The 13,804-nt window shown below is 38.0% G+C and overlaps 1 protein-coding gene across 5 annotated transcripts in view; it reads right to left on the bottom strand.

Moving 5' to 3' along the window:
• Window positions 1-13,804, bottom strand: part of JHY (junctional cadherin complex regulator) — a 130,755-nt gene that overhangs the window by 39,589 nt on the left and 77,362 nt on the right. For 4 of the 5 annotated variants that reach the window (XM_020984876.2, XM_020984877.2, XM_020984879.2 and 1 more), the window contains exon 4: window positions 6,521-6,628. In XM_020984876.2, the coding sequence (XP_020840535.1) occupies window positions 6,521-6,628 (108 nt within the window). Of the gene's footprint in view, window positions 1-4,601; window positions 4,739-6,520; window positions 6,629-13,804 lie in introns of those variants that run through there. The other variant, XM_078146906.1, reaches the window with a different exon arrangement.

The raw sequence follows: 13,804 nt of genomic DNA, 5'->3' as shown, positions 1-13,804 counted from the left end.
GTTCCATTTGGCTTTTTTTTTTTTAAAGAACTTTGAGATCCCTCAGTGAAAAGTCCAATATAAGCACTATCACATTATTTCCTTGTTAGGCAGCTCTAGGTGTGTTTTAGAGCATCAATCATGCAGTTTTCTCATTTTAAAATGGTTTTCTATTTATAGTTTTTCTTTTCCTAGGTAGAATCGTTCATCTGCTAAGAAGAATATGCTCTCAAGTCTTTGTCACCTCTTTGTGGGACTCCTGAAATAGCTTCTTAGACTTTCATCTCCTCTCTTCATACCATTGCCAAACTAATCCTTCTAATAAATAGATCTGATTACAACAATCCCAGCTCAAAAGCCTTCAGTGACTCCCCTTTGCCCAATAAATAAATATGCAAATTCTCTAGCCTGCCATTCAGAGCCCTCCACAATATTTCCTCAACCTATCTCTCCAGCCTCCTCTGAGGCAGGGATTGCTTCTTTGTATCCTTGGCACAATGCCTGATACATTGTAGGTATTTTAACGATGCTTGTTGGATGATTGAAAAAATTCTTGCCCATTTGTATCATTCTCACGTGATCTCCCCAGCTATAAGTCATTCTTCATCCTTGACTCTCAAAGCAGTCACTTTCTTTTACTTCTCTTGTGCATTTCATCTTATTTTAACTTGTGTATAGCTATTTAGTATATGCTTAATTCCCTCGGCTAGACTGTAAACTCTGAGATAAGACTGTGTTGTTTTCATTTAAATGCTCTTTAATATTTATTTTATTCTGAACTTAAGAAATAAAACAAGCATTTTCCTTAACATAGGAGAATTGAAAAAAAAGATGATTGTACATGAAACTGCAAATCTATTTATGTACAACTTGCTATTCCTTTTAAATATATAACAAAATTATCATGTAACTTTCTTTTTTCCTTATTTTTCTTCCCTCTCCCCCCAAGAGATGGCTACCATTAGACACAAATATCTGTGTGTATACACACACACACACACACACACACACACACACATAAATCATTCTACACATATTTCTTTTTATCAGTTTTTTCTCTGGATGCAGTTAGTGTCTTTATTCATAGGTCCTTTGTAGTTAATTTGGGTATTTATAACAGTCAAAATTACTTATTTGCTCAAAGTCATTCTTAAAACAATATTGCTGTTACTATATTCAGTGCTCTCCTGGTTCTGCTCATTTTGCTCTTCATTATTTTGTGCAAGTCTATCTATGTCTTACTATGACCACTGAGCTCATCATTTCTTATAGCATAATAGTATTCCATCACAATCATATACCACAACTTGTTCAGCTAGTCCCCAATTGATGGGTATCCATGTAATTTCCAGTTCTTTGCCACCACAAAGAGAGCTACTATACATATTTTATAGGTTCTTTTCTTTTTTCCCTAATCATCTTTGGAAACACAGCTAGTAGTGGTATTTCTGGATCAAAGGGTATATTGACTGTGTTGTTTTTAATCTCTGTATCCCTGGTGCCTTTGGAAAGTTCCTTACATAACAGAAGGCACTTAAATAAATGATTGTGGAATTGAACTGGATTTCTATACCTCTTAGCAATGGTCAGTAAGAATATGGTGTCTAATTCAAGGCTATACAACTAAAGGCAGATGCAGAAAACCTAAAGAAGTTCTGGGGAGAGCACAAAAAGAAAGAAATGAAGACTAATGAGGAATTATTAAAGGAACAAACTACTCAGCTTGAAGAAAAGGCCTCACATTGATATATGAAAGATGATGAAGAAAATGACCAGCAGTCCTTAATCTCCTCTGGGAAGAGAATGATAGATCAAATGTTTACCTTTTAATATGGAAAATTTAGAGTATTAAGTTAGTGAATGTATGGAAGTGTGGAAGCTCCTCTTTTAGAGGTCATTAGAAAGAGGACAGATTCTCATCTGTCTCAGGAATTTTTATGTGGTTGTGCTTATCTCCATGTTTTCCCCTTTTTCCCTGAATATATTGTAAACTCCTCGATGGTAGAGGTCTATTTTGTTGCTATAGCATCTAATCAATCACTTTCAATTAACTGACAAATATTTATTGCATTTACTTAGAAAACACTGTAAGATGCAACAAAATAGGCCTCTACCCTCAAAGAGCTTACAATATATCTGGGTGAAAGGGGAAAACATTGTGTACATCTATCCACTTTGCCTGAGTGTACCCCAGTACTCTATCTCGGGCCTGCTTCTCTTATTTCCTTATGCTCCTTCCTGGTGATCTTCCCTTCCCATGGCTTCAATTATTACCCGCATGCAGAAGACTCCTTGATCTAACAATCAATCTCTCTATCTTGCCATTGTCTCTCTTTTTTATTATCTATCAATCTGTTTATCAACAAATAATTATTAAGCCCTTAACATAGGCAGAAGCTCTGGACTAGGCTGTGGGAACATCAAGACAAACATGTGCCCCTCCATACAAAGCGGATACAAGGTAACTTTGGGGAGAGGGCCGTTAGTAACTAGGGATATAATGTAGAAGGGGGCACATTTGAGCTGAGCTTCAAAGCTTAGGAGGCAGAAAGGAGGCACAAGTGCATTCTAGGTATAGGGACAGCCTATGGAAGGGCACAGAGATGGGAAAAGGAATGTGTGTGAGGAGCAGTTTATTTTGGCTACATTATAGAGTACATGAAAAAATAATGCATAACAAGCCTGCACAGATAAATTGGAGCTAGCCAGGCTGTGGAGGGTTTAAAGGCCTAAAAGTAGTTTCTATTTGATCCTAGAGGTGATAAGGAATTATTGGAGCTTTCTGAGGGGAGTAATATAATTGGATTTATTACTATAGGAATATCATTATGGCAGCTATGTAGAACTTAAGTTCCACAACACCAACTGTGTATTTGTTCTTTGGTCATTTCAGTCATATCTGTCTCTTCATGACCCCTTTTTGGGGTTTTCTTGCCAAAGACATTGGAGTGGTCTGCTATTTCCTTCTCCAGCTTATTTTACAGATGAGGAAACTGAGGCAAACAGCATTAAGTAACTTGCCCAGGGTCACATAGCTATTAAGTGTCTGAGGCCAAATTTGAATTTAGGTCTTCCTGACTTCAGGCCTGGCACTCTGGCCACCGTACCACCTAGCTACTTCCAAATGGATGTGCTGTAGGCACATCTCAAACTCAACATGTCCAAAACAGAATGTATTATCTTTTCCCCAAAACTCTCTTCTCTCTTCCTAAATTTGTCTAGTTCTATTGGGAACACCACCATTCTTTCCTTCACCCATATTCATAACCTCAAAGTTGGTCTTTTCTCTTTTCCTCACATTCAATGAGTTGCCAAATCTTGTCAATTCTACCTGCACCATATATTTCACTTTCACTTCTCTTTCTCCTTATGTGCTCACCACCCTACTTCAGGTCCTCATCACTGTCATGGACAATTACAGGTGACTCCTAATTGGCTTCCTTTTTTCAATCCTTCTTCCAAACAGCTGCCCAACTGATATTCCTAAAGCATAGGCTTGATCCTGTCACTCCTTTTTGCCTCTAGCATAAAAATGTAAACTCCTCAGTTTGGCCTTTAAAGATCTTCACAATATGGCTCCACCCCACCTTTCCAGGCTTATTAAATACTTTTTTATGCACCTTCTGTGCATGAAACTTGTTCCTCTGCTTTTGCACAAGCTATCTCGTATGTCTCTGTAGGTAGTTGAGAAAACTAAAGCAATGCCATTTGACTGAAGTTCCTTTACTTTTTTCCTGACCTTGTTTGTATTGCAGTCCTGCCTTGTCTGTGACCTTCCTTTTCTACTGAAACAGCAAATATTTGGAACAATCCTATTTATTAGGGTCGGGATACCATTGCTATTCCTATCCTGGAAAGCCCCAGTAACAAGCCTGTCCAAAAAAGAGGTGCTCAGTACTCAATTTGCCTCCCACCTAATTAAAACCTATTTAAGCTAGGTCCTTTTGTTCCCTCAGGGAGTCCCTGCCTGCACAGGAAGTGCTGGCAAACTTGCTGGCAAATTCAATAAACCCTCAGTGGTTCCTAAACTTTCTGGTTCTGGTACTGGTTTGTGCTGGCACCAACAATTTTACCCACAGCTCAAACATATTTCCTCTTTACTTGTGCCTCATGGATTCCCTAGCTACCTTCAAAGCTCATTTCAAGTGTCATCTCCTACATACAAGAAGTCTATCTTGATCCCCACAGTTGCTACTGCACTCCCTCTAGAAATGATTCTCTATAAATACACGTACATAGAGGCTATTCGGTGGCACAATAGAGATAGTGCTGAACCTTGAGTCAAAACCTGTACTCAAATAATCTGAATTCAAATCTGACCTCAGATACTTACTAGTTATCTGACTGCACAAATCATAACCTGTCTCAACCTGTCTGCCTGATTTTCCCATTCTGTAAAATGAAGATAATAATAGCACATACTTCCTAGGGTTGCTATAAGGATAAAATGACACAATACTTGTAAAGCACTTTGTAAACCTTAATGCACTATAGAAATGCTAGCTGCTGTTATTATTATATTTCTTATTTAATTATGTACGTGTTACTATTCTCCTAAGAGAATACAAGCTCCTTGAAGGCCTACTTCATTATTGTCTTTGTATTACCAATGCCTTGTACAGTAGTGCAGTACAGTACAGTACCTAGAATGGTGGGAATGTGCATGGTAGGCCTGGGAACCTCCTCAATACCTCTCTTTATTGCTGTCCTTTCTGGGTCTAATATTCAATAGTCACAGTGTTCCTCTTTGCATTTAGTACTGTATTAGAAAAACATAGAAGAAAGGAAAAGTCTCAATTTTGTTTTCCTCTTCTGTGGAAGTCATCCTTACGTAATTTTTTAAATGGACTTTTCCATACTTAGGAGAAGTAGTGAGGAATGCTAGACTTGGCATCAGAGAGAGCTGTGTTTAAATCCTGTTACCACAACATACTGGACATATTATTATGGGAAAACCACTGAATCTCTATGAGCCTTAGTTTCCTCATATAAAATGAGACAAATAATCTCTGTGGTACAGGGTCATGAGGTTCTAACGAGGTGATGTACGTAACGCACATTGGAAACTTTGGAGAACTATGTAAATGTCAGGTATTCTGATTAAAAATTAGTTAGCATATTCTTACTACCTACTTAACAGAGTTGTGAGGAAAGTATTTCATAAAGCTTTGAGGTATAGATAAATGTAGGTTATTGATATTAGTTGGGTCCTTTTCTCCTTTGACTGAAATTCCTATTCATTTTTTTTTACAGAATTAATAAACTTACGAACATTGCATATTACAATAATCTTACATGGTTCCGATGTATAATTTAAGCAAATAGGAATAAAAAGTCTTCCAGATCTTGGGGGTGGGAGTGGGGTTGGACAGGCATGTTGTTTTGCCTTCCTTCATTTCAAAGTCCTCGTTGTGACTATTTTCAGAGCATTTTTATTATAAGTAGCTTAACATGGACTAGTTATTATGATATGACAATAGTCAATAATTTGTGATTTTACTGGTATGAGAATGCTGTCAAACAAGTAAGAATGATAATAATAATAACATACATTTATATAGGGACCAAAAGTTTGCAATATATTTAACATGTTATTTCATTCAATTCTTTCAATGACCCTACATCATAGGTACAGTTATAGTCCCAATTTTATAGATAAGGAAACTGAGGCTGAAAGAAATTAATAATGGCCATGGTCAAATATCTAAGTAAATCAGAAGTGAGACTCAAACTCAGGTGTCTTAATCCAAACACTTTATCCACTACTCTAAAATGCCTTTCTATCACAAAAGATTCTATTTTCTGGGTTATTTCGAAAGTGCTTCCTCTCTTAATTAGTGATAAAACTTGGTCACCAAACAATGACTTAATATATAAATTCAAGAAGAAATCACCTCCTGGAGCTTTTATAAGAATTGACAAGTTCAGTAAAAATCTTTGAGTTAAAAAAGGATGCTTTGTACTTCCAATATCCATAAAAATGATCTCATTTCTAAAACAGTTTGTAGTAATATTAAACTAGTAGGTATAAGATACATTCTAGTTGTGTGATGATGGGCAAGTCACTTAACCTCTCAACTCCCTAAAACTATAATTTACAGATCAGTTATTGATGTGTATTCATGGAGGGAGTTTCCACATTAGGAGCTTCCCATACTAATGAAATCATAGGTCCAGATTAAAAAAAAACAGACACAACTTTTAGATATAAGTATGGCAGGACTGGGGAGAGGGAGAGAAGGGATAATCATTCAAAGGCACAGTCCTACTACAAATTGAAAAGAAAAAGTATAGATTGATGTAGTTGGGGATATGGAGTCAGAGAATGTTCCAGAACAATGATTTTCCAAAACATATACTATATTCTTCTGGAGGCCTTTAGCAATATATACTTAAAATGTGGATTATTAGTTTCCTTCTAGGCACGTAGCTATTTGGTTTCAAGTACAAAAATGATCCTGTAAGTGATAAGTGAGTCAACAAAATATTTTATATTCAATGTGACCTCTGAAACACATTTAAATTCCATAGAGCAAGTAACCTGTAGTAGCCGGGCTCTCTGATGCCATTTGTCTTCAGGATTCACAATGGGATTGTCAGCCTCTTCAGGGCTCTCAGGCTTCGTGCCAGTCACCACAGTGCTGGATATCTGCGTGTGTAAAACATATGCAATATGTTAACTTTATTCATTTTATTCTTAGAGGTCACAGGGATCAAGTCCATGTATTCTAAAAAGACAACCTGTGGGGCAAGTTTCTATTTTCAACTCTGCTTAGTTTATTCAATCGACCAATCAACAAGAATTTATTAAACACTATTCTTTGGGAAGCACTAGCTAGCTAGCCAAGGCATCTCCCTCATGATGTCATTGGTCTCCTTCCAGAAGGACTCTCAACAACAAACAACAATAAGGGATACAAAGAACAAGCAAACACTTCCTGGCCTTGAGTAACTTACAGCTTAAAGGGGGGACCCACGTGTACAGAAAAAGACTATCTAACTGTCTGTCTTTATCATCTGTCTATCAAATGCAGAGTAGATGGAAGGTGACCTTAGGTTAGAAAGTGTTAGCAGCTGCATTGGGAAAAGGTCTCCTGCCCGCAAGTGGCATTTGAGTCTTAAACGAAGTGAGGGATTCTGAGAGGTGAGGAGGGGCAGCATTCTAGGCATGGGAGACAACCAATACAAAGGCAGCAAGATGAGACGTAGAGGGAGACAGAGCATCTGCATGTCGAATATCAAGGAGGTCTACGTAAGCAAACTTTCAAACACATGGAGAGAAATAATTTAGGATTAGAAAAATAGGAAAGAAGAGCTTTAAACTGTTGAGAAGAGCTTTAAATTCCAAGAGATAGATTTGATTCTAAAGATAACAGGGAGTCACTGGAATTTACTAAGTTGGGACGTAGTTAAGTCAGACCTCAGATCCAGGAAAATCACTTTGGCAGCAGTGTGAAGGATGGATTAGAGAGGGGGAAAAACTTGTAGCAGGGACAGTGATTGGGAGGTTATTGCAATAGTCCAGTCAGATGAGGGCCTGAACCAGGACAGTGGCTCTGTGAACGAAGAGATGTTAAGGAAAAAGATAAGACAAGATTTGCTGACTGGATATATGGTGTGAGAATGAGAGATCAAGAAGGACACTGAGGTTGTGAGCCTGTGTGCCTGGAAGAATGGTGGTACCCTCGACAGTAATAGAGGGATGTTTAGAAAAGGGGAGATTCTTTTGGAAGGGGTAAGATAATGAGTTATGTCTTGGACAGTTCAATTTTGAGATACTTCTGGGACACATGCTTTGACATCCCTGTAACAGGGGTAGAGGGTAGGGGTGGAGGGCCTGAGCAGGTGTTAATATGCTAAGTTGATGCAATTCCTCATGCAGAAGAGGTGAAAGAGAGCTTGTTTCCAGAGAGGCATGATGATGTGCAATAGAAGTGCTTAGGAGAGATTTGGAGCAAGCACAGCTATTACAAAATTCCAAAATGCCTTCTAGAATGGCTAGACTAATTCGTAGTCCTACCAATAGTGTCTCAGTGTGTCTATTTTCCAATAGTCCCTTCGACATTACTTATCTATCTTCTGTCATCTTTTCCAATTTCAACAAGCATTAGAGAGTGTTCACTATGTGTAAGTCACTGTATCTAACAGAATCTGGCTGCAATAATATAAGCATACTATAATAATAAAAGTGTTAACAGTCAGCACAAGCAGGGTGACAGTCCTGCTGAATCCCTAATTAAAGCAGTTATGTGTTCAGTATTAGGTACTGCATTTTAGGAATGAAAATATCAAGCTGGAGTTCAAATAGAGAAAGGCAAGCACAAATGAAAGAGCTTTGTAAACTTTCCATTCACAGGGCCACCTCTGTGGTTAAGGCCCTCATTCTCTCTTACCTGAACTGGTTATAATAGTCTCCTCATTAGTTTACCTATCTCTCTTCTCTCCTCTCTAATCCATCCCCTGCATGACTGTCAAAATAATCTTCCTAGGGCATAAGTATGATCATGGTCAAAAACTTTTGCTCAAAAAACCAACAGTGACTCCTCACTGATTACAGCATAAAATAAAAACTGCACTCTGGCATTTAAGACCCAATCTAGCTCCAAACTACCTTTTCCAGACTTATTTCACATTATTGCTCTTTGTTTCAGCCAAATGAGACTGCCAACTGCTCTCCATGCTCCATGTGCACCTCTGACCTTTGCACAAGCTTTCCCCCATGTGTAGAATGCGTTCCTTCCTCATCTCTGCCTTTCAGAAGCCCTATCTTCCTTCTAGATTCAGCTCAAATGTCACCTCTTTTCTGGAACCTTCTCTGATTCCCACTCCTATTTTAGTGGTCTCTTCCTACTCAAAATATCTTATAAATTTACTTGTCTGTTTATATATTTTATCACCTAGTAGAATGCAGACTCCTTGAGGAAAGAGACGGCTTGCCTGGCATAGTGCCTTCCTGATCATAGGCACGTAATATATATTTGTTGAATTTTTTAACTGAAGAGTATAATTTGAATACTCTTCATCAGAGGTTGCTTTCCTCTGCATATCTCCTGGTTTGTCCAAGTTCCTTATTAAGTATGTATCTCAGAAATGGAAATAAAATATTCCCAATGTGATTTGACCTGCACAGAGGTAGTGAAACTATTACCTTAATTTAAATATCATAATTCTATGACTAAACTTAAGGTTGCATTAGCTTATTTTTTTAAGCAGTTTCATTACATTTTAAAAATTCAGGCTGAACTTGTGGTCAACTAAACCACTCAATTCAAGTAAATAAAACATTTAATAAGGGCATAGTAGTGTCACATTTTACAGATGAGGAAACTTCAACCAAGAGAGGTTAAATGACTTGATGAAAGTCACGGAGGAGGCAGAGCTGAGTTTAGAGCTCCAGTCCTCTGCCTCAAAATTCAATAGTTTTTCAAGGCACTCTTAAGATGCTAGGGATGGAAAGATTCTCTGCCCTTAAGAATCCTACAGTGAAGAGGAGGAACTGAAATAACAAAACTATATGATGTTACAAAGTAATTAAGTGCATAAGAAAGGTTAAACAATGGCATGAGGGATCCAAGGAGAGAAGGATAATTTCTAGCAGGGAAAATCAGTGAAGGTGTCATGAATGAAACCGTAACCAATCTAGGTTTTGAAGGAGAAGGATTTCAACAAATGAAAATAGGTAAGGAAGTTCATTGCAGGCAGGCAAGATATATGGAAATGCAGAGAGGTTGCAGAAAGCAGGATAAGTTAGGGGAATAGTAATATAATTTGGCTGCAGTACAAAATATACAAACAGGAATAATATGAAATAAGTCCAAAAAGATAGGTTGGAAATAGACTATGGAAAGTCTTAAATGGTAGGCTTAGAAACCCATATTTTATTTGTTACATTTTAGGAAGCCACCTAAGTTTTTCTGAGCAGGGGAGTGAAAAGCTGAGATTGGCAGTGGTGTGAAAGACGTATTCTAGAGGGGACTAACAGTTAATCAGTTAGCAAGCTTTCAAGTTAAGAGTCAACAAAAGTCAGAACTAGGGTGGTGTTAGGAGTATAAAGAAAGGAATAAATGTGAGATGTTTTATAGGTAGAAACAACAGGACTTGATAACTAGTTACATGTTGAGGTGAGAGAAAGATCACTTCAAGCTCTGGGCCTGGGTGACTGGGAGATCAATAGAAATATGGAAGTTAAGAGGGGACTGTTTTAGGAGAGATGATGATAGGTTATAGGTTGGACATAATTAGTTTGAGGTATCAGTAGAACCTCCAGGTGTAGATGTGCAGATGCCAGTGGGAATGTGGAATTAGAGCTTAGGGGAGATGTCAAGACTGAAAATAATAGTATGGATGTCTAGAGAGATGAAACTTGAAACCACAGAAGTTGATGTGATTGCTAAGGTTAAGAAGTGGAGAAAGAAGAGAAGAGGCCATAGGACAGTGCCTTGGGAGGTGGTCACACTTAAGGGGTGGAAGAAAGAAGAGAAATCAGTGGAGAATGAGAAAGAACAACCAGAGAGTTAGAAGAGGAACCAGAAGAGAGCATATAGGCAGAATGGAAGGAGCTGGTTAGCAGTGTCAAAAGTCATTGGAAAAATTCTGAAAAGAGGTCACTGAATTTGACCTTTTGGCCAATTAGCAGGCCACTGGTGAGATTAAAGAGAATAGCTTCCATAAAGTGGTAGGGATGTAAGCCAGATTGAAAAGGTTTAAGGAAAAGATAGTGAAAAAGTACATTCAGTGAGTGTGCATGGGTCGTTCTCGGGGGGAGTGTGGGAAGATGAGGAAGACTTTGGGGGCAGCTAGATAGTACAGCAGATAAAGTACTGGGCCAGGAGTCAGGAAGACTTCAGTTCCAATCTGGCCTCAGACACTTAACAAGCAGTGTGACTCAGGGCAAGTCACTCAACTGATGTTTGCCTCAGATTTCTCCTCTGCAAAATGGGGATAATAATAGCATCTAGTTCCCAGGGTTATTGTGAGGATCAGATTGTGAAGTGCTCAGCACAGTGCCTGGTACATAGTAAGTGCTATACAGATGTTAGATATTATTATTATCGTTGCTGTTGTTACTGATAATTTTTATTACATCAACATATACACAAAAATGTTTTTAAATGTGCAACCTCTTGAGAGCAATATTAAATGATATAAATGTCTAATCCAGGAGTGGGGAACCTGTGGCCTCAAGGTTATATGTGGCCCTCTAGGTCCTCAAGTGTGGCCCTTTGACTGAATGCAAATTTCACAGAACAAATCCCTTTAATAAAAGTATTTGTTCTGTAAACTTGGACTCAGTCAAAAGGTTGCACCCAAGGACCTAGAAGGCCACATGTGGCCTCAAGGCTGCAGGTTCCCCTCCCCTGATCTAACCAGTAAGGACTTTTATTTTCAGTTTATGTTTCAAATTCAGTCATGAAAAGATACAGAGAAATTTTAGGTATCATTCTAAGAATTTTTAAAAAAGCCTCTTTGTGTCTGGAGGCATCAGGTAAGTCTAGTTCCCAACTCATTTATTGCCAGCATGTAATAATATGAATGGGTAAGTTTATGTGACAATACATATTTCTTTTCTCTTCTCTGATAAGTGGGCTGGTCCAAACTCTTGGGAGATAATGACTCCAGATTTACCTACTTTAATTAGGTAGGTAAGCCTCATTTTTATTGTAGAGTTGTGCCTGACCCCATTTGTGGGTTTTTTGTGACCGCATTTGGGGTTTTCTTGGCAGAGATACTACAATGGTTTGCCATTTCCTTCTCCAGCTCATTTTACAGATGAGGAAACTCAGGAAGATCAGTTTGCCTGGCACTCTATCCACGTGCCACCTGGAAGCTAGGTGGTGCAGTGGATAGAGTGTTAGGTCTAGGAAGACAGCGCAAACTCAGCCTCAGACACTTCCTAGCTGTGTGACCTTGGGCAATTTACTTTACCCTGTTTGCCTCAATTTCCTCATCTATAAAATGTGCAGGAGAAGGAAACGGCAAACCACTCCAGTATCTTTGCAAAGAAAACAGAAAATGGGGTCACAGAGAGTCAATACGTAACAAGCAACAGAGTAGTTGATCAGTAGAACAGATTGGGTATACAATACACACAAGTAAATGGGCACAGTAATTTAGTGTTTGATAAACTCAAAGATCCCAGCTTTGGGGATCTTATTACTTGACAAAAACTGTTGGGAACCCTGGAAAGTAGTCTGGCAAAAACCAGGCATAGACCAACATCTCACATTGTATATAATAAGATCAGATCTAAATAGGTACATGATTTAGACATAAAGGTGATATCATAAGTAAGTTAGTGGGGTATGGAAGAAATTACTTGTTAGATCTATGGGTAGGAGTTCATGACCAAATAAGAGAGACAGAGTTTCTCAAGAGGTAAAATGGATAATTTTGATCACATTAATTTTTTTGTACAAACAAAACCAATGTAGCCAAAATGAGAAGAAAAGCAAAAAGCTGGGGTAAAAATTTTATAGCATTTCTCTGATAAATATCTTATCTCTCAAACATATAGGGAACTAAGTCAAATTTATAAGAAGAAGAATCATTCCCCAACTGATAAATGGTCAAGAGGGGAACAATTTTCAGAGGAAGAAATAAAAGCTATTAGTAGTCATATGAAAACAAGCTGTAAATCACTAATAATTAGAAAACTGCAAATTAAAACTACTCTGAGATACCACTTCACACATCAGAATGGCTAATATCACAAAAAAATGACAAATGTTGGAGGGGATGTAGGAAAATTGGTATACTAATGCCCTATTGATAGAGCTGTGAACTAATCTAACCAATCTGGAAAGTACTTTGGAACTATGCTCCAAAGCTATTAAACTGTGTACATCTTTAATCCAGCACTGCTGCTATACTGCAAGGAGATTTTTAAAAAGGACTCACATGTACATAAATGTTTGTGGCAGCTCTTTTTGTGGTGGCCAAGAACTGGAAACACAAGGGATGTCCATCAACTGGGAATGGTTGAACAAGTTATGGTATATGAATATGATGGAATACTATTGTGCTGTAAGAAATGCTGAAAGTGATGGTTTCAGAAAGACCTGGGAAGACTTACATGAATTGCAAAGTGAAGTAAGCAAAATCAAAAGAACAATTTACACAGGAACAGCAATATTGAAAAGATAATCAACTGTGAAAGACTTAGTAATTGATCAACATAATGAACCACTACAATTCCAAAGGAATCATGATAAAAAATGTTTTCCATATCCAGATAGAGAATTGATGGACTTGGAATGTAGACTGAATCACATTTTTTTCCTTCCTTCCTTCCTTCCTTCCTTCCTTCCTTCCTTCCTTCCTTCCTTCCTTCCTTCCTTCCTTCCTTCCTTCCTTCCTTCCTTCCTTCCTTCCCTGTTTTGCTTTCTCAATGAATGGTAGAGGCGGTAGAAGAAGTGAGAGAACTGGAACTAATTAAAAAAATATGAAGAGGAGCTGCATCAGATATTGCCAATATCCAACAGAACGAGGAACTTAGTACCAGTTAACTGTGGAAGTTTTATCCTCAGTATTTCAAAGGCCCAACCAGTTAGCACAATAAGGTGTTAAATTCACATCACCAAAGCATCCCTTACATAACAGTCACTCTATATCATTTTATATACATTCTATTTGGCAGTGAATCAATAATTTTTGGTTTCATTTTGCTTTCACACATATGGGGTTAGGATTATATTGATGTCCACTGACAATAAGACATGGAGCAATGATGAGAAATGTCCTTTCCCTTGTGAGAAGGAAGAATCAAATTGTGGTGCTTGTAGAATGTGGCAATAGCTGATTGGTCAATGCCAGGGCTAATGCTTTT

The sequence above is a fragment of the Phascolarctos cinereus genome, unplaced genomic scaffold (genome assembly GCF_003287225.1).
Source record: "Phascolarctos cinereus isolate Bilbo 61053 unplaced genomic scaffold, phaCin_HiC Scaffold_726;HRSCAF=1367, whole genome shotgun sequence".
In the NCBI taxonomy this organism is placed as follows: Eukaryota; Metazoa; Chordata; class Mammalia; order Diprotodontia; family Phascolarctidae; genus Phascolarctos; species Phascolarctos cinereus.
Note: the sequence above shows the minus strand (reverse complement) of the source record. Positions and strands in the feature narration are given on the sequence as shown.